Below are 26370 nucleotides of genomic sequence, written 5' to 3' on the forward strand. Positions count from 1 at the left end.
GGGAGACACGTGATCCGGCCTTGCAGCCTTATTGATCTTCTGTTGAATGAAGCGCCGTCTCACATCCTGTTCAAGGCCGACTTGTGTTTGTGTTTCAAGGCAGACAGCGTATGACATGGCGAGGCTTCGGAAGTAACGGAATACAGGTACCAGGGTTACATATTTCTGATGTAAAAATAAAATAAAATAAAATAAAATAAAATAAAATAAAATAAAATAAAATAAAATAAAATAAAATAAAATAAAATAAAATAAAATAAAATAAAATAAAATAAAATAAAATAAAATAAAATAAAATAAAATAAAATTAAAATAAAATAAAATAAAATAAAATAAAATAAAATAAAATAAAATTAAATGAAATAAAATTAAATTAAATTAAATAAAATAGGTGGACAACTGGTCACAAAATAGCTTAATGGACTGCCGTTACTCACCCCTTGTAAATTTTTGCTGGCCTACATTTAAATGAAAATTACGTCTTTGTTTTACGTATGCCAGTCGGTTTCAAAAGTGAGTGCTATGTATTATAAATCCTGGAGGACATATTCATTTTAAGTAACATTTACAAAGAAACATTTAAGTTGTCGGCTGGTTACCAAGGAGGACAGCTAGCAGGCAAACCCTATGCCAGCAACTTGAAAATAAATATTTAATCACCCACAGCTTTACTATTTAAACGACAAATGAACAACACCATCCCTGGTAAGAAAACCAGTGCAGGCCAGAATGATATTTTCATGCTATAAGCAAAACTAAACATAAAAAGCCAAATTAAACAGTTCAGGTTCAAAACAGCTGAGCCAGCTTCCCGTCACTGGGCAACCCGCTCCATGACGTGAGCAACAGCCCCAGCGGCAGGGCCCGTTTGTTACTGGGGCCCAACCGGGAGCTGATAATAGGTGGTGAGCAGCTGGTTTCTTGAAGGTGTCACCAGCAACCAGCAGAGCAACAACAGCCTGTTGGGTGGCAGTGGCTCAGTTGCAAGAGCGGGTTGCCCAGTGACTGAATGTTCTCAGTCGTCCTCTTGAATTACAAATCTATGAATAATCAACAGCAGGGGCCAGACAAATTTAGATGTATTTTTTTGTTTATATTAAAAATAAATATTTCATTTTGAGATTTTTTTTTCTGTCATAGTCAATCTATCCATTTTTCATACTGCTTATATTCACTCGGATTCTGTACGGAAATAAAGATTTCTGCTATATTTCATGTAAATGACCAAATTTGATCAAATTGCTTCTGTGAGGCCGCAAAGATTGTTTGTGGTCATGCAGTGAAACAACACCACTAGAGATCTGCTGGATTGGTGAACAATTAGATACGTTAAAATTAGTCTACAATTTATAGAGTTGCAATAGTAAATGTAATGGGAGTAAAGGTATAGTTAGCCACCTTTAGTAAACTAAAACAATGCCTGAGGAATGAAATGTGTTGTTGAAGATTGCAAAATGATTACAGAAATGCTAGAGAACAAAATAGGTGTTAACTGGAATAACAATTAAAGCTACTAGACAGACGTACTGGAGATGGAATAGAGAGTTGCAGAGCAATATTGTTATCTTGGACTGTTTTATAGGTGCTTCTGGTTTTAAGTCAGCATCTGTGGGGAAAATAAATACGTTGGTGTCTATTGGTGAGCGTTTTCCCTAATTTTATATTTGAACTCCAAAGTGTGCCACTTTTATGGTATTGGACTCTGATAGAATGTTTGTATTATGCGTAAGTGGTCGAGAGTTAGCCATCTCTTGTTGAGGATACCTGTTTCGTCTCTACCTTCTTTGCCTCTCTCATGTCATGGTGTTTACACAAGCTCTTCGCATTATTTTCATGCCTGCTCCTCCGCCTCCTTTTCTTACGCCGTCTTTCTTTGTCCTTTCTCCCGCTGCTCGGAAATCTGCAAGGCTTGCTCATCGGCGCCAGCCTCTGTTAATCCCCTCCCAAAGCACCTTAGCAACGCTCAGAATTTAGAGATGCTAAAAAAAAAAAAAATAGAACCACAGCACCACAACAACTGTTTTTAACGCTGGGCCCGTATTGGCACGAGTGGCCACATCTTGAGATGTGTGTGTTTTCCATAAGTAGTTGAGAACAATCTGGAAGGCTGTGATAACCAAGGATCTCTCAAGTGTATGCGTGTGTGCGTGTGTGTGCGTGTGTGTGTAATGGGAACGTGCGTCTGTGCCATATGATGCCAACAAGCTGGTAATCCCTGCGTGTAGTCACCTGAGATGCTTCATTATCTAGTCCCCCAACGCTCGTTGAGTCGGCACCCCGACCGGACTCGCCTCTTTTGTACAGGCAGACATCGAGTCATGAGAGCGGTACAAGTTGTCATTAAATGTAGCTTGTCATCATGCAACACGTACCTTAAAAAGAAATTACTGAGTTTTACAAAAAAAAAAAAATGATAGCGCAGTGTCTTGACCACTCCTGTGACTCAAAATACTTAAAAGTAAAGTGAGCCGTTCAGCACCCAACTGATTTGCATATTGAAAATTCAAATGCCTCATTTTCAATATTTATAAATATTTTTTAAATATTTTTTTTTTGCCCCTGAAGGCAACAATATATCATCTAAAATTCTGCATCAGCTGCCAATTTCAGAGGAGTTGAGAAAAAAAATGCTTCAGTTTAAATTTGGAGAAACTGCGAGAGTTTCGTAATCAGGATTGTGCTGTGTTCAGGGACGTTTTGTGGAGGATCGCTTCTTAAATTTCGTTTTGAGCGACATACCTACTCATTCACACGCACACACATTGATCAGCCCCCCTATAGCGGCTGTGAGGTTGCATTGAATCACCAAGTTGGTCAGGGATTGGCAACTGGCAACCCACGGGCCACATGCTAAACTTAACTTCACACACAATTATATGAACAAGGGGGTTCTCTCACCACCGCCGCTGTGGGATTGCTCACAGCTGACTTCATTCAGGGCCAATCAAAGTGTCTTATTTTATTCCCATTAAATTCAGCATATTATATCTACGTTCTATTTTGTAAATTAAAGTTGTATCAAATGTTTAATCCAAATATGTTTGTAACAATACCTTTTGTGTGTAAGTTAACAAAAATGTAATGTGTTTTAATGTAAATATTATGGCAAGTAAACGGATCAACTATTTGTATGTTAATAGACATAACCTAACATTCTGCAAGTGGATTATTTGTAATTTAGTAAACATACATGAACTGAATGAAAATGAACGAAATTGTAATATGCTCCCTAAATATACATCTACTAAATATTTTCTAAAATAAACCTTCAGAATTAGATAAACATTACATCAATGCAAATAAATGATGTGTATATTAATGTTACAAGAAGTGAATATTTTGTAAGGAAACCTCAATGTAGCAATTTTTTAAATGAAGCTTCTGTATGTATGAAACATATCTTTCGTTTCAACTCACTGTTCTGCAGGTTGTGTAAATAATACATCAACATAAGTAAATTTGTATGTTAATGTCACAGACACTTTCGGTGGGAAAATAATCTTGTAAATGCACATCAACTTCATATTTGTACAGACGTGTCAGTAAACTGAAACACCCAAAAGCTTTTTCTGTCACATAAAAAGTCTGCTTAGAGTAGATTCCTTTTATATGAAATCCTACCAAATTCTCATAAGAACAAGCATCGCTGCGTGCATAATTTTAAGCCAAGTCAAATTCTCTATAAAGCAAGGTTAAATTGCTAGTACCAATTATTCTGTCAGCCCTTTCATTTATTGGCTTCTCACATTAGCTGTGGCCCCACTGCGCCCTCCCTCTTCTCTCTCTACTGACAAAAATCAATTACTTCAGGACTACAGTAAATAATTGAGGGCACACTCATGGCCTTGGAATTTAAACAGTTGAAAATATTTAAAAAAAAAAAAAAAGAAATATGGAGAAATTTTTTTTTGCAAAAATACAAATAGGTTACTTGCCAAAAATAACTATCATCAAGCTACGATAAGATTCACATGTACTAGTATGTTCTGCTACTCATCACCGTTTTTCAAATGCGCAACACGAAACAGAATTACAAAATAATTAAGAAATTCACACAAATGCCAATGAACACCAAATGAAAAAAGATTCATATCATAGACAAATTTTGAATTTCTTGAGCGACTATGTGCTTTCTGGAATTAACATGCAAACAGCAAAAGACATTAAGAGAAAGAAAAAAAAATATGTGCTTGAATGTCTAAAAATCATAGATATACTGTAGACCCAGAACAAACATTTCCTATATTTTTCTTTAAGGAATTATATTGGGGCTGCGACAAATACATAAGTGTAAGACACTTTTAGTCATACGGTATATGTTAAAACTGTCTGTGTGTACTGACAGTCCAAAAAAAAAAAACAATAAATGAATTGCCAAAGACGAAAAGGAATGACATTTTTGCTACAATTAATTTTAGTTAGTTTTACAAATATAATATGTAGTTTCATTAGTTTTCATTTTTTAAATAGCATTTTAATTTTTTTGTTTATTTCTTAACATTTTTTTTATTTTAGTTTTAGTTATTTCGATAGTTTTCGTTGAATAAAATAACCTTGATCAGAAGGGAAAAGTTCTGTAAAGAGGGAATGAGAGATTTCGGTCCCGTGTTTAGTTTGAACAAATGTTTGCCCATACAGGTAATGATGTCAGAGAGGCAGTTGGTTATGGTGAATAGGATGATGGGTGATGGATTTGGTGGAGATGTACCCTTAATTATTGTCGGCGTAGCAGTGAAAATGGAGTCCATGATGGCAAATAATTTGACCGAGGGGTAGAATATGGATTGGAGGGGACTGAGCACCGAACCTTGGGGAACTCCATGGCTCACTGGGGAAGAGAGGTCAATGTGGGGGAGTGTTGGAAGAAAGAGAATCCACAACAAATCATTTTCACCAGAGGAGGGAGTACTTCATTCTGTGCAGTGGACTAACCACCAAGCACAAATAGTGCATCCGACAAAAAAAATAAATAAAAATGCAGCTCTGCTTACCTTTTGGCTTTGGCATTTTCCGGTTATGGCTTGAAAGTAGCGAAACTCTGCACTGGCGAGCCAGCAAGTCAACGGCCTATTTGTGACATCACAATTCGCAAGATTCAGAGCAGCTTGCTCAAAGACTTACAGTATTTTAAAAAAAGAGACATTTAGCCACAGGTTTTCCACGGTTGTTTAATTTAACACTTTTGGTCAGACACTGCACAGACCGAACTTGTATATTTGCAAATAAAGTACAATTTTCCATTAAATGCCCACTTTAAAATATGTATAATCTAAAATGGCATTTTAAATGGTCTTCAGTGAGACATTTTTGCAGTGCAGAAGGAATGTTTAGCTTTATAAACAGAAGAATTAATTTTTTCAACAATCACAGCAAGTTGTCCAGGCCCTGAGGAAGGAAAGCGACCCCAGACAATCACACTGCCACCACCATGCTTTACTGTTGGCATCGTCGTCTTTTTATCAGATGCTCTGCCATTTTTACGGCAGATGTAACGGGCTGCACACCCTCCAAAAAGTTCCATTTTTGACTCACAAGTCCACAGAATATTTCTCTTTTGCTTTTTCGCAAATGTGAAGCTTTGTGTCCTTTTGTGACAGCAGTGGTTTTTGCCCAGGGAACCCACCCATGGATGCCATTATTTATTAATTAATTCATTTTTTTAAAAAATTATTTATTAACATGAAACCAGCAGACAAACAAATTAATTTGTATTCTAAGTTCCTGCTAATTTATATTACACCATATGACATTAAGATGCCAATTAAATTTTTAAAATTGATACCCTCTGGTAAATTCAGCCAATAGTCTTCAGCACAGTTAAAAAGGCATGAAAATAAAAATGCCAATGGAAGTAAATGTCCCAAGTACCAAGTAAGCTTCCTCGTTTGCCATTAATATGCTATTCAGTGGTCAGACGCGACGACAATGAATTTCCAACCAAGCATTCCTGTAAACATGAATAACAATCCCGTCTTATTAAGAGTAGAAGGTCACATTTGCCATGACAATTGTACGGCGCATGTAAACATTTGCTGCGGCAGCAGATGAATTTGACCTCTGACAAACTCCAGCGCGGATCTCGTACACGTGGGTCAAATACACTCGGGGCGGCGAGAATATTCATTACAGGCATTTTGATGGCGTTTACAGACGTGGAAATACAGCCAGTTCTTGGAAAACATGCCAAGAGAGGGACTAAGAGTATTAAGAACGAGGAGCTGGCTCCAGTGAAATGGAATGATGGAGGAGGGAGGGATTTTGGAGACAGTGTTGTTATTTATCATGCTGCTTGCTTTTGCTGAGATGAGTGGGAATGAGGATTGTTTGCAACATCAGGTAAGCCAAATTAAATAAATCCAAAACGGGAACGATGATCACCAGAGCTGACATCTTCCCACATGGTGGATGCTTTGCTCAGACATAGCATTGAATGTTGCTGTTTTTTTTTTCTGTAGGTTCACACACAAAATAAGTAAATACGGACAAGGTCATGGTTCATCTTTTACAAATTCACCTCTTTATTTCTTTTTTTATTTGGAACCCACCCTCAGCTATTTCTATATTTTTTGTGCTCTTCGTATAATATCCAAAAATGCCACAAGATGATGCTGAAGCCCTGACTAATAGGAAAGTAGTAGTCTGTTCAATTGAATCTGTATTGTTAGAGGTAGTTATGGACGGTCTTCGCCGAATGTGCATGTAGATTTGCACATGGGTGTGTAGACTTTTTATAATTACTGTCCTTACGTTTTATAATAGTTAACTTCCTTTTTACATTTCCATGACAATTAAAGTTATGAATTGACATTCATGAGTGGCTTCTGTTACTGTTTTTTGTTGGTTACTTCTTTTTACATACTCATCGTAATAAATGCCTTTGAACTTATATGAAAACTGAATTCACAGAACGGTTCCTCATTTTATAGCGCTGTTATTCAACTTGTGGGTGGTATCATTTTACTCTTAACAACTCCTTTTTCTTCTTTTGCAATAATTACAAACATTGTAGGTTCTGTCTTTGAAGACCAAGAGTAGTTTGCTTATAGTATTGCGTACAATAATTTTGTCGCTACATGAATGCACACGCAGGCACACACACGCACACACATTCATGCACTTCCAAAGGTTGCTTGAACAAATACATTAACATTAATGTCAACTGCATTAGAGAATACAGTGTAATAACATTTATCTAATCATTAGAGGGGAATTACACAGGGTGCATCCAGCTCAATAGCTAATAGTAGGCGGGTTATCAATGGAATTATAAATGGATCAAATGTAAACGGTCTGATAGTCGACAAGCATCTAAAACAGCAGCGGGAGCAAATTGAGTAGGCTTAGAACCATTAGGGGCCATTGACTAGTTCCTCACACATCCTTCACCTTTATTTCCTATCTCACCTCTCACCTCAGCCCTTTGGGGTCAGAGGTCAGGCGGCTCAAAGTGCTATCAGCGCGTGGCAGGTTGCGGCGGGCGTCGTAAAAAAACAAAAAGGAGGGGGAAAAAAAACGATGTTTCTTATCAGAACTTTTTGACCCCTCATTAACCTCAGTGCTGCGGGTTTGAGAGTGATCGCCTGTCAGGTGGGAGGAAAAATCCTTTCCAGCATCCGGTGGCTTCCCTACATGTGCACTCGTGATACACTCACATTCGACTATCTGTCTCCTCGATGCAAGATCGTACAACCAGAGTCTCTGCGGATTGCTATACTTGGAAAAAACAATAACATTTTGATCAATAAAACTTGGGCTGCTATTGAAATGATTTTTGTAGATGTAAATGCATGTTGTGCAGAGTGACCATATAAAATGCATTTTCTTACAGTTTTGTTTTAAAAATATTTACATTTTAATTTTAATACAGGTTTTAAATATATAATGAACATGAACTTGTGTGATTTTGAGAGTATCACAAAAAGCAATTGGGACTGATTTGGTGGAATGGTCCATTGTTGTTGAGTAAAAAGGCTTTTATTGTTTTATGCTCACTTTTTCCCCACACTCTCAAAAATGTGTGCGGCATATGCGGCGCATAGGGCCGCCACGTTATCGGGGGCGCCAAAGCGATCTGCGCAAAATAATTTTGGAGTGGGCATTTTATGTATTAAACGGCGGTTTGTCACAGGTATGGTTTGATCTAATCACTAATACTAATAGAGGCACGTCACGTATTGGCGCCCCTCTGCTCCGTGACGGTCACCTGCGCGCCCTTGAGAACGCGAGCGGCGAGTGTGTACAATTCCAACGTCTGACGCTCAAGATGGAGAAGCAAAATAGAAAGTGCTCAGGGGCACAAAACCAAAAAAGAAACAGGGAGGGGGAGAAAGAATATGCATGCATGAAAACCAGCTTGGTTAAAAAGACAGTAGGTAAGTTGTGACACACATGGCTCAATGAAACGTTCAACAAAAGTTTGAAACAAAAGTGTTATATTCCCCACAAAATGTATTTATAGGCTACATACAAAAAATGAAATCGTCATTATTATTTTTATATATTTTTCTTTGGGGTATGGGGGCGCCTGTTATGTGTCTGCATACCCCCAAGAAAGTAGGTAGTTGCCCCCTGCTCTGGTCGAAGCTGCTCTCTAATACCAGGGCTCTGCCCCCTGTCGTTACAGTGACAAATATTGGCTTCAAGATTGGCCCATATGGGGAAGAATGTTTCCGTTAAAAAAAAAAAAAAAAAGGGGTGTATGAAGATAGTTCAGCCATTAAGACGTCTGTGAGCTTTGTAAAATTAAAGAGAAATGTTCAAAATGTCTCATTTAAATAGAAAACAAAATTGGAAGTGTGAACAAAAACAACAAAAGTGTAGAAAATTCTTAAATCACCTCAATGACATCAGACTGTGTGACTGGATCCTAAGATTATACAGTAAACATCTTTTTTTGGGGGTGTCAGTTTTTTTTTTTTTTTTAAACAACACTGTGGGGGCTTCATCAGTGTCATCAATATAAACACACCAAGGATCATCATATAATGAGCTGCCATCAGGTGTTGTCGGAAAGAGGCAGGCCGAAGGATAGTGCTGTACGTTTCTGTAAGACGGCAGCATGCCTGCAACCGAGATGAGTATTTAACATGGTTCAATAAAAATTCTGACAAAATTAGTAATGCATTTCATGTGTCGGCGGTGCACTTTCCTTATAAAAATGTTTTCGACCTTGTTAGAGTTGGTATATTTTCACGCAGGAAGAATGTGTATTCTTATTTTTACAGAAGGTTGTTCATGCTCGCAAGATTTCAACTCTGCTTTCTTGGTATTCTAGAGGCCATTATCCGCATTCACGGAATGACTCATCTTTCCACTAACACGCTTTTTCACTGCAATTACACTAATTAAGCATTTTATACAGTGGTACCTTGAATTGAGGGTTTAATTCGTTTCGTGACCAAGATGCAAAGGCTATTTACTTACTATGTATTTCAAGCAATTTTCCCCATTGAAATAAATTAAAATGCAATAAACCCACCAAAAACTTTCATCTAATTTGTTGACTGGCGTATAGCAAAGTAAAATAGCACTGCATTTTAAATCAGCCGTTTTAAAACACAAAATATAGGACAATGTAAACATATAAACTGGTGTGCTGATGTGTCCTTTAGGGGCGTGGCCTCGCTAGTGCGGAAGAAAATCAGGGTGAAAATTCACTTCCAATCTTGCTTAGTCAGTCCTTCTTAAAAATCTTCTTGTTCTCTGTCCTAAAAGTGAGCATCTGTCCGGGACGGATGGACAGACCGTTCCGGGATGGTTATATCTTGCTGTTACGTTTTAACACCACCACAGTGGCGATTTTTTTGGGTGCGAAACATCCATGCCTGGCAGCCACCGGCTGCCTCCTGTAACTTTACAAAACTTTAGCGGAGCAGATTGTCAGAAAATTAGAACCAGTCGCCACCGGGGTTCGCATTCATGCTCTTCTCAGTTTCAAACGGTGTAAGTAAAGAAGCGACTAGCTGACTTTGCACCATCTCCCCCATCATGTTTGTCATGGAAATGACAAAATGTTCATCACAGCTGCAGGAAGGAAGTCCAGAGGGCCTCTAATAAAAGGTGGAACAACTCCAATTCATGAGCAAGCAAATTGGATCCTGAAGACACTTGATGAAATGGCAACATTGACTTTGATGGAGTTCAAGTCAAGGAAATTAAAAAGTATAAAAATCAGAAAGGGAAAAGTGACCAACAAGTTCCAGGCGGTTCCAGTTATTGCTTTGATGACATCTTCTCCTGACTTTGCTACGCTAAGCTATGCAGATGTGTCTCAGTTAGACAGCATCAATCAACTTTGTAGATTATATTTAATAGTTGGTGGCTCACCAAAACAGCATCGCCTATTGATGGACATAAACAGTCATGTCAAAACTTTGACTTGACTCTAAGACGCTGATTCGTGCTCCGGTGGATTCTGACGTGTTCCGTTTACAGTGTTGCATACGTCCTCTGCCTCCATCTCTTTTGAATTCTCCAGAACAGCCTTTTTTTTTTTTTTTTTTAACTCGGAGCGTGATTGGACAAGCCTTCTTTCACATCAATCAGATTCACTCGACATGTGACACCAATGGCATGCAAACATTATCCTGTTGTGATAAAACTGCGATATAACGGAAGAAAGAACAAAGCTAATCTCCAAAGTCTGGTTGGACTACTTATTCCACCGTATCACACATCACCTCACCTCATATCGTTCATTTCTTCCACTCTGTGCTTCTTTGTCAGGATTTTGCATCGGGCATGACATTCACACTTCATTTTTAGGTTTTCTTGTCACACTGCTGTCGTACCGTCGCTCTAATTATTTTTCGGTATTGAAAGGGGCAGCAAAAATCTAAGATATCATATTATTCTGTGCTTCTTTTTCATGCTCGTGTGTAAGCATGCTGCTGAGATATTTCGTGTTGCTCTGTGGGATTTTGCAAAGCACATGGCTATCATGCTTTTACACATTCTGAGCTTCGGATATCGCTGTCGAATTTTGTTGCACTGTCACTGTGCTTCTTTTTCAGGCGTTGCAGCCATCACTCTGCTGCCAAGTCAGCGATTCTCCAAGCTTTTTCAGAACACACTGCTAACACTTTTTCCGGCTGGCATGCCTTTTCACACCAAGTGCATCTTTTTTTAAGTTTTTATGTTGAGTACGTCTGCCATGATCTCACTTTGTGCCTTTTCTTCGAATTTTGCGCAGCCGAAACTGTCTCGTTTCTTTCCTGTCTAACCTCTTGGGACTCCCACGATGGTGATATTGACCATAACCACATTAGAGTTTTGTGGGAAATCTGTGAAGGGGAGTAAAACACAAACTTGAAGCAGCACTCCAAAACTGTCCCTGCATCAGTTTTTACAATCAGAATGAAAACATGCAGTTTCACAGGCTTTTTGATTCATTTTGTTTGTCTCCATGGATGCAGGAAAAAAGTAGAATGGCAAGTACTTTGTATGTCTGTCAAAAGAAAAGTGATTTCCTTCAAGTTTCACGGACTGTGACCTTGCAGTTTGAAAAAAAAAGATATATAATTTGCTGTTGGCATCACGAATACCGTTTGGAACGACGTATCCTTCATTTTTTAATAACCAATGACCTCCACTCAGGATGGCAGTCGGCAGGATTACACAGAAAAAAAATTACAAAAAAAATACCGTACCTGCATGAAACTTTTAAGGATTGTGCCGGGGCTAAAGAACGACTCCATTAAATCTTGTTTCAAAAAAGTGTGACTCCATCATTCTTAAGCTTTCTCAGTGAAAAAAGCCCGAGCAACAAAATTTGGGACTGTGCAGGAGGTGGGTAACTCATCCGATTTTCAACACAAGAACTTCATTTTAAATCTTTTGGAGGATGTGTTTTTGACTGTTGGAACTATTGTCAACAATTTGTTCTAGGGTTCATTCACTTGGGACTAAATGAAGATCTTTTTATGTTAAAGAGAAGAAAGGGAACTAATGAGAATTGTAAGTTCTTGGAACTTGAGATCCAGTTTTACTTATTTTGTTTTTATTTTAAACAGTTACGAATATTGAAGTGTAAAGTGTAACATTCCCTGTATAGCTGGTAAAGGTTTTATGAAGGCGACAGTTCAATCCTAGAATTGATTATTTCAGTGGTGAAGGCCTTCAAGGCCTTCTCTGCTGGACTAACAACAACAAAAAAATCATATTTATGATGAAAGTTAATTTAATCATTTCAGCGTCTGTGCTGTGCTCTTAGGTTGATAGGCAGTTGCGATAGCCAATCAGATCACGAGTTGGTGACAGCCAGGCCTTCTCGCAGGCCTCCCGTTAATGGTGACAAACGCGTCTCGTGATTGAAAACTCACTTGAGCGAGAGCAGCGCTATGTGGAATCAACAAATCCACACCAGACATTCTTACCCGGCAACCTGAAATATATTCTTGATTATTTAACCCACCGAAGGACCATTAAAGTAAAAGAACCACGCTGCTGTAACAAGGTCACGGGCATTCAATGTTGGTTTTCAGCCTTGCCGCTTACATGCAGTGATTTCTCCAGATTCTCTGAACTTTTTGATGATATTATGGACCGAAGATGATGAAATCCTTAAATTCCTTGCAATCGTACATTGCAGAACCTTGTCCTTAAACTGTTCCATGATTTTTGGCCCGCCTTTGCTAGTGAATGATTAAACATTTTAGGGAAGCTCGTTTTATACCCAATCATGGCAGCTCCCAATTAGCCTGTTCACCTGTGGTATGTTCCAAAAAAGTGTTTGATGAGAATTCCGAAACTTTCTCTGTCATTTTTGCCACCCCTTTTTGGAACGTTTTACAAACATAAAATTCTATGATCATGATTATTTTCTGAAAAAACAATAAAGTTTTCACTAAAATATAGGTTGATCATGTTTTGCAAATTATTGTGTTCTGTTTTTAATTTACATTTTATACAACGACCTGACTTCAAAGGAATTGGGGTTGTATATGAGACAATAATCTCCCGCCGTCTTCTTCATATATCATCACAATGGGTCGGGTGCCAAGACTGAACCCTTAACTTACATAGAAAAACACCCAAAGCCGAGCCATGTTTTGCAAAAAAAACATGAGAAATCTCCCAAAACGTGGATAGATATATTATGGTCCGATTAAACCAAGATTTCACTTTTTGAGTATAATGCCGAAAGGTATGATCGGCGCAAACACAACACTGCTTAAAAAACATACTTACATAATAATTACATAAATACTGTACTTACATAATAAAGAGTGTTGGTAGCATCATTTTATTTCCTTCAGCTGCAACTGGGGTATTTGTTAAGATGAAAGAAATTTTAATCAGTTCCAAATAGCAGTCAATGTGAGCACAAGGCTCCAGAATTCCATGAAAAATAAAAATACGTCAGATAAAGCCTACTATCAGGGTTGAATGATTTAGGGTTAATCATGACACCTTAAATGGACTCCCATTTAACATGAGTTGGAATGTGATTTATTAATTATGAACACATCCGTGTATCCAGTTTTAAACAAGGGAGCACAAAAGTGGTGCGCTGGTGCGCATGAGCACGGCAAATTGAATAATGCACACCAGTTCAAGTCTGTTAGCGTTCTTTTTTGCGCACACGAATAATCCAGCTCAGTCAGTCCATTGATTCCTAAATGTTCCTCCAAATTAAAGTCAAGCATGGGAGACATTTTATTTGACCTTAAAAATTTCTGAAGACTAACAAACAAAATGAGAACAAATCAATCACGGAAGACCAAAGCTGGAGTTGAAAGATCTGCTTAAACCATCAAGACACAAAATAGCCCTCGCTTTTCAAAATAAATGCTATACTTTTCAACTCTTTGTGTGGTTTTGGGCACCACTTACTTACACGCAGACATTTGATCACTAGCCTATTCAATAAGTAAGAAATTGTGATGCTAATAAGCCCTCTCTAACGTTCCTCGTGGAAAAAATGTGTGAAAAGAATGCTATTTAAAAAATAAATAATATTATTTTTAAACCTGTTTTCAATGTCACACAGCTATTTTAACAGCAAATATGCTACTGTGTTTTGCTTATCTGACTTCGTGCCTCACCAGCCATGCTGTATTCATCATCCATCCGTTTTCCACTGCGCCTTTCTGGAGCTTCCCGGAGCCTACAGTGGACTTTAGGCTGAGGGGGGGCACGGCTGGTTTGTGACGAGCAAAACTTTTCTCCCCAACCAATCCAAAAGCATTTTCTCCAAAACTTCATTTCTCTTCCTTCCTCCTGCGGCGGTTTTGTGCGATCCGAGCACTGTCCTGCTTTGTCTGAAGAGGTCACCCGGCCCGGAGCCTCTCACACACCTGCATCGCTTATAACCCCTGCGTCCCCTTTGAGGAACCTACTCGGGCTTGTAATCGCTATTGTGGGAGCTATTGAGTGGAAAAACTTCCCAACCTCACATCTCCCTGGTCTTGCTTAAAAAAGGGGGCAGAGGGTGTCACAGTGTGGGGCTGCCAAATTCCAACAGTGGCTCCACAATCACTCCCAAGCAGGAGGGATGGGATGTTGTTGTGACAAATGGGAAGTCTGCATTCAAGCCTGCAGGCTGACAACATGTATCTTTGGTTGTGCGTGACCTTTTTTTTTTTTTTAATAATAGATGGCGTGTTCACTGACTCGTCACTTCTTGATTGCTCGATAAGGCGTCATATTCGTAGTGTCAAGAAATTGCAAGCAACAATACACAACAGAGACATTGTTTAAGGGCAAAAGTTGCGAAATATAGCAATTCCCCTCCTAACTTTTATTTACTATTACGCTCTTCCACGTCGGTGAGGCGTTTGGGTGCTCTCGCCGCGCGCAGATAGCGCAGCAGCACCGCAGGATTAAGAGGCAGCAAGATTGTTAAACATGTCAACGTGTAATTGCACGATAAGGCCCCTTCGGAGGCATTCACTGGCCCAGTTGCTTTCTCTATTCCGCGCTAATCTCGCCCGCCACATTCGCTCTGTGCAATCTGTCTCCATAATCTTCTGTGACAGAGCAGTGCGGGCTGCTGCCTGTCCCCCCCCCCCTTTTTCGGGAAAAGGGGGAGGCGGAGACGTGCAGAAAATATGCAGAGGCGTGATAAAGTGACGCTAATTATCCCCATTTAGGACATGGCAGTGCAAGGGATCGGGGCTTTAAGCAAACCGGAGCTCTAGCAGGGAATATATCAGTGGCCTGCATGCATACAAGATAACAGTGGCGCACATTTGCAGAGATTTATTGGGAACGGTCAACGTTAAAAACACATGCATCCTTACATACGTCTGAGCCCGTCTTGAGGTGTCAGTTGCGCGGGTTAAAGCGGGCACGTATCCCGCCGTCTCTTACGCGAAAAGACGCACATGGGCTCCAAATGTTTACTTTTTTTTTTTCTTTCTCTCTCTCTCTCTTTTTTTTAAATCGACATTCATCTTTTCTTACACACAAAATTGAGGCCTCGCAGCTTTAAGTGACACGATGCGTCAGTCTTCATCAAGTGTGAACCAACCAAGCCGCCCTTTCACGATGGATTTCACATTAATTGATTTTTTTTTTTAAATGCATAAGTAGGCATAAAGTTACCCTCATTTGCATGTGTATGGATATTAGTCTTCAGGCAATTAAAACAGTAAATGTCAAAACCAGCCCAAGGCCTGTCAAAAATAATGACGTAATGCACTCAGTTTTCGTTATGAAAAAAAGTATAGAAAATGGTTATTAATCTAATTGGCACGAACGTCTAATATTTGGAAGAAAATGAAATAAAAGAAGGCAAATTGTCATCCATGTGTCCTGATATAAATTGGCAGTCAATCACCCAGCATGCGATTTGTCGCCATTTTTCCCGTCTTTAAAAGTTGACCCAGTTGAAAATTAATTATATTTGAAATAATTATTACATATGTCACTTGCACGTTGAGTTTATAATTACAACGACCGCGCTGGGATCAAAGTAAAATAGACACCATGTAGCAAAATGACAACATTAACTACTCATCTCCAAATTCTTTGATTTCTTTTTTCAGTGCAAAATAGCATATATATATTTACATTCCGCATTTTTTAACACCATGATGAAATTAATCATCAATTTTGGATCAATATTCGTAGACATTTAAATTAATCTAAACAGGTACAATTATATCTTAATATTAAACATATTCGGCCAAAAGGAAAAAAATATAATAATTGCGTTTTAATAGGCGAGAGGAATTTGTAACTTAAAAAAAAGTAAAAGGGAAGAAAACGTGTTTTTCTTTTAAATGACAATTTTAATAAATTGCCAGGAAAGACGGCAGTTTAGAATCGGATTCATTAAAAGTAAAAAATGGAGAGCAACTTAAATATTATTTATTACCGTCAATATAAAATTAACAGGTGGTTCGTCATATGAGGCCTTAAAGATGACATTTAATTAATACCCTGGAAAAGAATGAGACTCATAAATAATGTTGGCCTATTTGCACTGTCAAGTAAAAAAGATAAAAATTATATAAATAATAATTTAAACCCCACACAATAAAGTGTTGGTTATCACAAAACATTTTTAAAATAATAAATCAGTAGGATTTCCAATTTGTTTTTGTTTTTTACGCACAAGCAATTGAAGGCGTTTAAAACCTCGTGGCTATAAATTTAAAAACATTTGAAACATTTTCAGATCCAAACAATCATTTACCGTAAGAATTCAAAGCAACATCTTGTGAGATTTATTCCATTCATTTTTTTTTATCATTGCAGTAAGTCAGGGCTTTTCAGTTGCAGAAAAGCACATAAATTACAACAGCACGTTGCCAAGTCATCCTTCTTTCAAATATTAAAATTATTCACATTTGTACAATAATAAAAGTGGAGAGTGTTACAACAATAAAACGAGGGGTTGGAACACAAACGCTGTAAAATTTAAAGAGGATTTTTAACCCATTTCTTTTAAAGCACTTTCTGCATTATTGTATTAACATTTTAATAACTTACAGAATGGAAAAAAATGGGGGGAAAGCCCAAGGTGCACCAGGTGTAAATTAGACGGGAAACGATGATATAATACCACGATAACCAAAAATATCAGCCATTTTATGCCCCCTCCTCCACAACAAAAAAAGAGCCTTCATTTACACGTGATAAACATTCTGTACAAAATACAGGTAGTTCTTGCAAGGAGGGGGGCTAGAAAAGAGGTAAATATTTGGTTATGTGTTCCTTTGCACTTCCAATGATTGGGTTCGAATTGGATTAGATGTGTGTGAGCGGGACGGTCCCGTTCACTCCGGCCGCGGCGCTTTGATAGTGCGCCGGCAAAGCGTGGAGCCGGCTCTGCATGGTGGGGTCCACCGGCTCCCCGGTGGGCAAGTACATGCTTATCATCTCCCGCAAGTCCCCGGGACAGGGGCCCCGCGCGTGGGGGCCTCCGCTCACCGGCGGGCTTACGCTGGGTTCCGACTTGATCAGCGAGCCCAGCGTGCCCATGGAAGAGGCAGCGGCGGCGGCGGCGGCGGAGGAGGACGAAGAGGAGGAGGAGGAAGAGGACACGCCGGAACCTTGGTGCTGCGTGTAGCTGAGGGCGCCGTAGCCGGACGGGGACGCGCTCATGTAACTCTGCGAGTTCGAAATGGGGCTGTACTGGAGCGCGCTCATGTCGTAGCGGTGCACCGGCTGCGGGTTGTGCGCGTGGTGATGATGGTGGTGCGCATGGTGGGCGTGCGGGTGTGCGTGGTGGTGGTGGTTGAGGTGGTGCGCGCCCCCGCCCGGGTGCTGGCCGAAAGCGAGGTGCGCCTCCTGCATCATGGCAGCCGCCGCCGCGGCAGCAGCCACTTGGCCCGGGTAGGCGCCGTTCGCCCAGCCATTCATGTGCGCGTAGCCGGAACCCGCAGAGCCTCCGTGGGGCGCCCCCGGGCTCTCCAGCCTTTGCCCCGCCGAGGAAGACGCCATGCCGACACCCAAGCCCACTCCCCCGCCGCCGGCTCCGGAGAGCAGACCGCCGGCCAGCGAATACTTGTCCTTCTTGAGGAGCGTCTTGGTCTTCCGCCTGGGCCGGTACTTGTAATCCGGGTGCTCCTTCATGTGCATGGCCCGCAGCCTCTTGGCCTCGTCGATGAAGGGCCGCTTCTCCGCCTCGGACATTACCTTCCACTCGGCGCCCAGCCTCTTGCTGATCTCGGAGTTGTGCATTTTGGGGTTCTCCTGTGCCATCTTCCTGCGCTGGCCGCGGGACCACACCATGAAGGCGTTCATAGGTCTCTTCACCCGCTCCTGGCTCGCCTTGGAGCCCGCGTTGGGCCCCGTTTGCCCCGCGGCCGTGTTGGTTTGGGGGCCGGGGGAGTGGAGGTCGGTCTCCATCATCATGCTATACATTCGAGCGGCTTGTTTGGAGAAACTTCACCGGCAAGAAAAGAGAAATTCAAATCAAGTTGGATGAGCCGCCCGCGCGCGCGCGTGACCACAGTGGCTGCAAGAGTCTTTAAAGCGCGCCAAAGCATAAGCAATATTCCCACAAGGGCTCTCCAAGCCGTCGCCCTGCTGCCTCACATCCGCTGTGACAGAATGCACACTGGAGCCACTCGGAGTTGACAAGTTGCTTGCAGCGGCGGCCATGTGACGCGCGCACTGACAGCACTTAAATGAGGTGCGGGCGGCCAATGAGGAGCTCGCTGGCGGACTCATTTGCATATGTTGGTTTCGCCGACTCCAGAAGCAAAACACGTCGGAACAGGAATGAAGCAAGAGGGTGTGGATCCCACAAATAACAAACGGAATTAAACATTTCCAAACACCACGCGCATCGTGACAAGACAAGTTAATAACAACAAGTTTGGTTTCACTCCACCATTAAATGTTTTTATTTTGGTCAAATCAGGATTTTTCTTACGTTATAGCAGGTCTGACTTTGCATTTGGAGATGTGGAATTTGACTAATGTACTTTGCTTTTCTTGATACGGTGGCATTGCACCACCAAATCACTTTTTAAATCTTTTGAGTTATTTTAGAAAAAAATGACATTTACTATTAAGCAATAGACATTTTTATGTGCACTTCGATTTCAGGGTAGGAGCTAGCTTAATACTTGGGGGAGGCTCACTTCTGAATGAGTCTGCATTTTGTAAAGAATGCAATAAACTGTTGGGTGTAGCCACTATCAAGCTTTTTGCGCGCTTTATTTACTTGCATTAGTACCTACCCACCGTCATTCAGAGTAGATTGAGTAGATTAGATCGATAGAGAGATAGATGGATCGATAGATAGACAGATAGAGAATTGACACTGCCAGAATTAGTTGCAAACACAAGGCAATGCCCAATCAACTTTTTCAGCAAATTGTAAAAATGCTTTTGAGCCTTTAAAAACTACGTTTCTCTGCATAAAATAATATCTTGGAATTCCTAAATTGCAAATGCAATATTTTTTGTAACAGACAGTATTGCTAAAGATGATTTTAAAATCCTAAATCAATTAAAAACAAAGGTCGGTTCAAAAAGTGTATATTAGTGATAAGTGCCATGGTTGGATGTGTTTCAGGAATGGACTCCTGTTGTATTTTTTTATTTTTTATTTCTGGTTGTCATTAGTTGGGCGGGAAAAAAACGCTGCGTCAGTATCGCCCTGGTAGGGGGACAAGTGTCACTGTCCATTGCATTGTGGGCCATGTAGTTTTTCAAAGACTACCTTCGCACTGTTCCAATCCATTCACCCACTCATACAAGTGACTGCACCATAGTGATAAATTAACCCTCTATTTCGAAAATAAAATCCTCTCCCAGTTGGGACATTAATGCCTTAATCATTTCCCAACCGTCATTTTAGTTAGAGTTTATCTTAATATTTACTCCCATATGTTGCACCATTAAAGGAGTCTCGAGAGTGACAGATAGAAGGAGCCATATCTTATTGGGGAAACAAAGGAAAAGAAAAGTTAGCATTGCATGAACGAATATATGTAAGATAGGCAGACCATTTGTTTACACACCAAATAAGCTACAAAATAGTAAATATTCATGGAAAATAAATGTGAAAATGAAATGTTCTGATTTGTTTGATTAAAACAGGCATATTGATCATATTAAAATATATGACAATATAAAAATATTTATGGCTCAATGAACACAAGCATTTGATTAGCAATATACAAAATAAATGACCTTTTAATTTCAATGTGTCATAATCCATCTCTGGATGACTCCTCAAACAAACAAACTAACAAACGATAAAAAATCAAATTATTACAATCGGTGGCGAGTGAGATGATAACTGAGTTACTTTGTGTGAGCCAAGTGACAGTTGAGGATTGGACACGATACTGGGATTTAACCTTTGATGATGATGACATAAGCACCCTGGTGACAACATTTCCTCCACGCTGTCATACGGCTCTCAACGCAACATACACACGCGCGCGCACATGCACTACGGAGTGATCAAACTTTGCTCCAAAGAAAAATCTCCAAATAAAAGCGTCAAAGGACGGCGACCAGCAAATCTTCCTGAGGTGTTGGTGGAATCGTTTTTTTAGCACTTCATCATCCAAGACGCGTATTTTCACGAGGGTCGCGTTAATATTAATAACAATGTCGCATGCTCGAAAAAAATGTTTCTCCGCGGTTATCAAATATATACAGACTAGAACATGCCCTTACACACAACACACAGAGGAAAAAGAACAGCAACAAAAACGTCATCAATTAAAAACGCGCCTTTCTGCGCGCCAATAACATCTCTCCGGTGCGTAAGTCATTTTACGCACAAGGCGGGAAGCATAGCAATCCAAAACGAGGACTCCTTTTTCCACCCTACTTACGCGTCTGCACGTCCACTCCACTCCACAAAGCGGGTAGATTTCCTCAAATCTAAATAAGGTGGAACCCCCCCCCCCACAAAAAAAAAAAAACCCGACACGCGCATGCACGGTCACTGTATTCGAGCTCGAGCCGATGCCAGGGGCATGCGAGCACCCGGTGCCCGCAGAAGAGCCAACAGCACCACGCCACTGTGGGCCAGATGAGAGAAGAATGACAGTTTTGAAAGCGCGTGCGCGCGGGCACACACGCACACGCACACACACACGCACGCCCACACACGTACAAAAAAAAAAGACGATTCCAAGTTATTGTTGAAAAAGAGGACTCGCTGCTAACATAATGGGGGTGGTTGGGGGGGGGGTCTGGTTTGGGGTCTTTTTTTGTGTGTGCATAGCACAGAACAATAGCAAACACATTCTAATAAATAGAGCATTTGTGTCTCTCCAGCATGATTGGGCTGGAGCCGCACTGCTTGTGAAAGGCAGCTGTGCCGGATTTGAGGAGGAGGGCCTGGGCAAGACTTGGTGAGCAGACCCCCCCTTTCACACACACACCCTTTACCCCCAAATAACCACCTCTATGACGGTGAGAGAAAGATGGTGTGGGGGCTTGGAAGTGTTTTGGCTTTTGGGATTCAACAACCTATTGAAAATGACATTCATTTTGCAGCCATTCCTATCGATTTCTTATCCATCCCAAATTGCCAGACCACATAGCTTGCAAACATGTGCTTGTGACAGACGCAGACGTGGCCAAGTGCTTCATGACCATCTGCAAGTGGACACCGCCCGGAATAGAAAGAATCCAAGTCACCATAAATTGTTGTGGAGCCATTGATCTTTTAATTTAATTTCAAATCAGTCAGCACACTTGCACATTTGCTCACATAGTTACGTCATTTCAAGTCAGTTTAAGAATTTACAGGGGACTCACGTCAAACAATCAGTTCGCCTCCTGAATTATTTGGACGTAAATATATATACCAGAAACAATCATTTCCATCGTCAAACTCTCACAAAATCATTAATTACTTCAGCAAACATTTGAAGTTCATGTAGAATAAAAGTAAAATAAAGCAAAATTACTCAACTCAAAATGAGAGGGAAAGGAATGTTTTTGCAGAGTGATAAAGTTATTTCGAGCCGTTATGGACACTACTGGAATTGTGATGTTTACCATTATTAACTGTAAAGGTAATAGTAGGTCACATTGAAACATTCTTTACTGTAGATAGAAAAGTTGTATAACATATCATTTTTTCTTTTCATTGCAAGTCAAGCAGTTCAAATCCAATAAAAGCCTTGAAATTGTACAAGGTATCGTGTTGGTTACCCAAAACAGAAAACTGATGCACAATTCAGAAGTGTACAAAAAGGCACAGTCTTCAGACTTAAACCCCATCAAGCTGGTTTGGGATGAGCTGGACAAAAGCGTGAAAGCAAGCAACCTTCAAATGCCACACATTTATGAACGCTGGGAAAATTAATTTCAGAGCAGAATGAGTCATTGAGCAGCATGAATTCAAATTTTTAAAAATGGAAAAATTGTGTTGAAAAAAAATTAACTGTCAAGTGTATTATACACATGCACCCCCCCACACATACACCCACGCACACACACACCTATACGCGCACACATATATATTCATATATATATATTACAAGCAGCAATACTTTAAGAATATTTAATATTTGATTAGGATTCTCACAGAGTTCCCAGCATGATATATTGCATTTCTACATTGCAAACTACACCCACACTAATGAAAAATGAAAACTGAATACAGTACATCTCTGACAGTGTGAATAAAAAGTACGATTTACTATTTTTGTAAAGGAAGAATTTTTGCATTGCAGCGCAACATATTATGGCCTTCAGTGTCAGGACTCAAAAAGAGTTTTCTGCACAAGGAGAGAATGTGACGGTACAATGAGGATTATCATATTTAATTCTGTTGCAAAGCGTCCAATCTGAATGGCTAGAAATGATGAAAGCGCATCTGAGGAAACACAACTCTGTGTTATTTACAAGACATCAGTCAGATGACTGTAGTCATCGTATTGATGCGATAGCTTAGAGTCGTCCTCGTTGAGCCGAGCGCTAACCTCAAACTGCAGAGGCAGAAGGTGCGCGCCTTCCGCATTGTAGCGTGCCATTCAAATCTAGGCCACTCTTGTCTACGAGCAATTTGTGCCTTTGTCGCTTCCGCACGCTCTATTTTCATCTGGTACAAGGGCCTGATGGAGTGGTGAGTCAGAGGCAGGATGACACGACGACGGCCACGAAGAAGTGAGTGGGAATACAAAGAGGGAGGGAGCGAGAGGACCAGGGAGGCCAATGTCAATCCGCTGGCAAACAGCAGTGGATAATCATGGTCTTTAGGAAAACACTGTGTCCATAATGCTATTACCCAGGATTACCTACTCCAGCAGTGCGGGCGAGACTCTCTCCACAATGTGCCACAGACCTTTCAGATAATCATCTTATCACTACTGACAAACCCACAAGAAACATCCCATTATTATTCCAGAAAAGGAGGGGCTGAGCCGCATGTTTGGATGAAGACGTAAATAGGAACAAACTACCGAGGGACCTCGGAGCTGGACTGCCCTCCAAGTTGTACCGTTTGGAATTCTCTTGAAAAATACACCGCTCAAGGAGAGAAAAATATTCAAGCGTACCCCATCAAAGGATTAACTGGGTGGGTTCTACTTCCTTGTAAACTTTTTTTTAAATTCCAAAACAAGGAGCAGTCACAACAAGGACCGCTGAGAGAAGACGACACAAGAAGTGACGTAACGTAAGCAGACTCGCATTCAAAGATGATTTGTGTGGCCTACTGACACGATAGCAAGCATTACAATACTCCCCCCTCCAAAAGTATTGGAACGACACAGTTCATTCCTTTGTTTTTGTTATATCTCAAGACATTTGTGTTTCAGACTTAATGAATAAGGGACAAAGATTCAGATTTCATGGAATTTACATCTACATACATCAATGTGTTTAATAACTCAGGACATGATGATCACAGCAGAATAAATTCGGAAGCGTAAAAAAAAACCGCGTTGTCTGGCAATTTAAAGAAAAATGAATCCAAACTAATCGGGTGATGCTTCCTCATGCAACAAGACACAAAACACAACATGTCGACATAACACAGGGCTTAATCTGGGAGAAAAAGTGGAAGTGTTTTAGAGTGATCGTCAATCACCAGACCTTAACCCAACCGATGAGGCATTTTACCAGAAATAAACAAGAACTGAAAGAGGCGGCCGTAAAGGTCTGGAAAAGCAATTCAAATGAAGAATTCAACAATTTGGTGGATTCCGGTTTAACAAGTAAGGGTTATGCCATAAATATTAACTGTTTTTCACATTAAAGGGAAACTTGATTGATCTTAACATTGTCTCTTAGATAATAGACTTTGCATGTAAAAGTTACATCAATCCCCCCCACTCAAAAAAAAGACTAATTAGTGATTTAAGGGCTTCTTTGTGATGAGATTTACGCAAAACTTCTCAGTTCAGGGGACTTTAGTTCAGTGAGCATCAAAGGATTCACTGGATGTGTTTGCACTTTTTTTTTTTTTTTTGCAACACTGACTCCGAATGAAGGAGCAGTCTCAATAAGATACAGGAGGTTACATGATATAAGCATCCCAGTAAGAGACCGCGTTGAAAGTTGAAAGGAAAACTTAGACGAAATGGGTATTCTTCAAAAGGTAACGTTCGATATATGGCAGACCTTGTGGGATGTATGAGAAAATATCTCTCTGAAGACGCAGTTTGATGTGTTACAGGAGCTATCAGGGATCCTTCCAAACCTCAAATTTTGCAACATCACATTCATATTTCAAAAGTTGCCGCAGCCTCAATAAGTTGTGGGAAGACAAAATGAAAGTACATGGATGGATAGTTACACTCATGTTACAAAAAGTTTGACACTGCTTATCGGCTACATATATTATTATTTATTATATTTTTTTTTTTTAGAAGAGCAGTTAACATTTTTGTATATAGCAGTAAAGAATGTTTATTACCTCCATTATTGTGTTTCTGTACTGATTAGGATTATTCGTGAAATATGACTCATCAACAAATAAGTGTATCGCTCTAATAAGAACACATTTTAAATTGGATGTAAAGTCAGCTATACGCATCTTATTGCGGAAACGCCTACGTCCAAGGAAGTAAGATTCTTTTTACAGTTGATAGTCAGGGCGCTATTTTCGTAGACAGCACACATGCGCCCGCACATAAAAACTGGCAAATCTTGCTGGGAGAATGAAGTGATTCACTTCTTTAAAAAAATAAAAATAAAATATAAATAAATAAATAAAACATAATCAAATTATATATATATATATATATATATATATATATAAATAAATAAATAAATAAATAATTAAATAAATAAAATGTTAGTGCCACGTCCAACCAGACAATTAGAGGCAAGATTTTATGGAGCGTCTCTGGTTATCAATTAGCCATATAGCACTACTTCACCAATTGGTCAGCAACAGGTAGGAGTAGCAACTGGTAGGTGCTAAGTGTGGTGATGGAGGATGGGGGGGAGGGGGGGGTTAGCTGAGGAGGAGAGAGGTGCAAGACAGTTCACTAACACATCTCTAATTAGAGCTCACTGTAAGTCATTACTGATGTAATAGGGTGTAACACTAATGGCTATCAGGCCAAACCCCAGCAAACAGCGCAGGGGGACGAAGGCGGGAGTCTATTAAAGTGAAAGAAAATGAAGAATGTATCGAGGAGATGGATTGAGGAAGGGAAAATGGGTGAAGCATTTTGAGCCCACTTTTAAGAACAACAGTCAGACAAGGTCAGAGCCCATTAGTGCACACTCTTTACGCTGATGCCACTGAAAACAATCTCACGTTTATAAGGATCCATAAGTTTTTATGTGGGGGGGTGGAATAAAATAGGGGTATGAGATTCCAGATAGCGAGGTTGAGCTGAGCTAATAAAGGCGCCTGAACAAATTAACCACTTAGGCACTTTGATGCCATCTTAGCATAGAAATGGCACAGCCCATTCCGTGCAAAAACACTCTGGCTTGTTACACCTTTTGGCCATTAAATTGCTGTGTCGCTACAACCAAATAGATAGGTAAGCAACAACGGATATCAAAAGTTCAAACGCTAGTTTTTGGTGAGATAAAAAATATATGGCCTCGTAAATCCGTTCAAAACTTTGTTCCTTCAAATGTGGCCTCTAACTTCCATCCATCTTGGTGCTTGAACTTAAGACGTCTCACTCCGCGCTGAGAGGCGCTCCACCAACAGTTTTGGGCGTTGCTGCCACGGAGGCACCGACCGCCTTACTGCTAGTCAACTACCACGACAAGGAACGGTCCACTAGGACTCAATGTCCGCCACCTCCCCCGGGACGTAGGTGAAATTCTGCCGTAGGTTGGATTTGAAACTATTTCTGAGAGGGGATTCTGCCAGACATTCCTAGCAAACCCTCTCAATACGTTTGGATATGTCAAGTTGGACCGGCATGTTCCCCCCACCAATGGCGCCAACATACTAGCAGATTAACAAAGTGCCCTCGGCCTTGATTTGAGAACATCACATGACCAAACCCACAATGCGAG

At 40.3% G+C, this 26370-nt stretch overlaps 1 protein-coding gene and 1 long non-coding RNA gene across 3 annotated transcripts in view; both read right to left on the reverse strand.

Annotated features, from left to right (window-relative positions):
• The window catches only part of LOC148323328 (uncharacterized), a 104070-nt gene that overhangs the window by 10370 nt on the left and 67330 nt on the right, over positions 1-26370 (reverse strand). The gene's annotated exons all lie outside the window — the stretch shown is intronic.
• sox1a (SRY-box transcription factor 1a) lies at positions 16358-19181 on the reverse strand. Its single transcript, XM_088315171.1, has one exon. It carries the CDS (start codon positions 18313-18315, stop codon positions 17197-17199), a length of 1119 nt encoding a protein of 372 aa, XP_088171297.1. The 5' UTR covers positions 18316-19181; the 3' UTR covers positions 16358-17196.

This window comes from Idiotropiscis lumnitzeri, chromosome 14 (assembly GCF_059441095.1).
Source record: "Idiotropiscis lumnitzeri isolate Australia: NSW breed Sydney's pygmy pipehorse chromosome 14, RoL_Ilum_1.0, whole genome shotgun sequence".
Classification (NCBI taxonomy): Eukaryota; Metazoa; Chordata; class Actinopteri; order Syngnathiformes; family Syngnathidae; genus Idiotropiscis; species Idiotropiscis lumnitzeri.

What these genes read in the sequence shown, in the direction of transcription:
- sox1a (XM_088315171.1), bottom strand. Translation starts at nt 18,315, where the DNA reads ATGTATAGCATGATGATGGAGACCGACCTCCACTCCCCCGGCCCCCAA.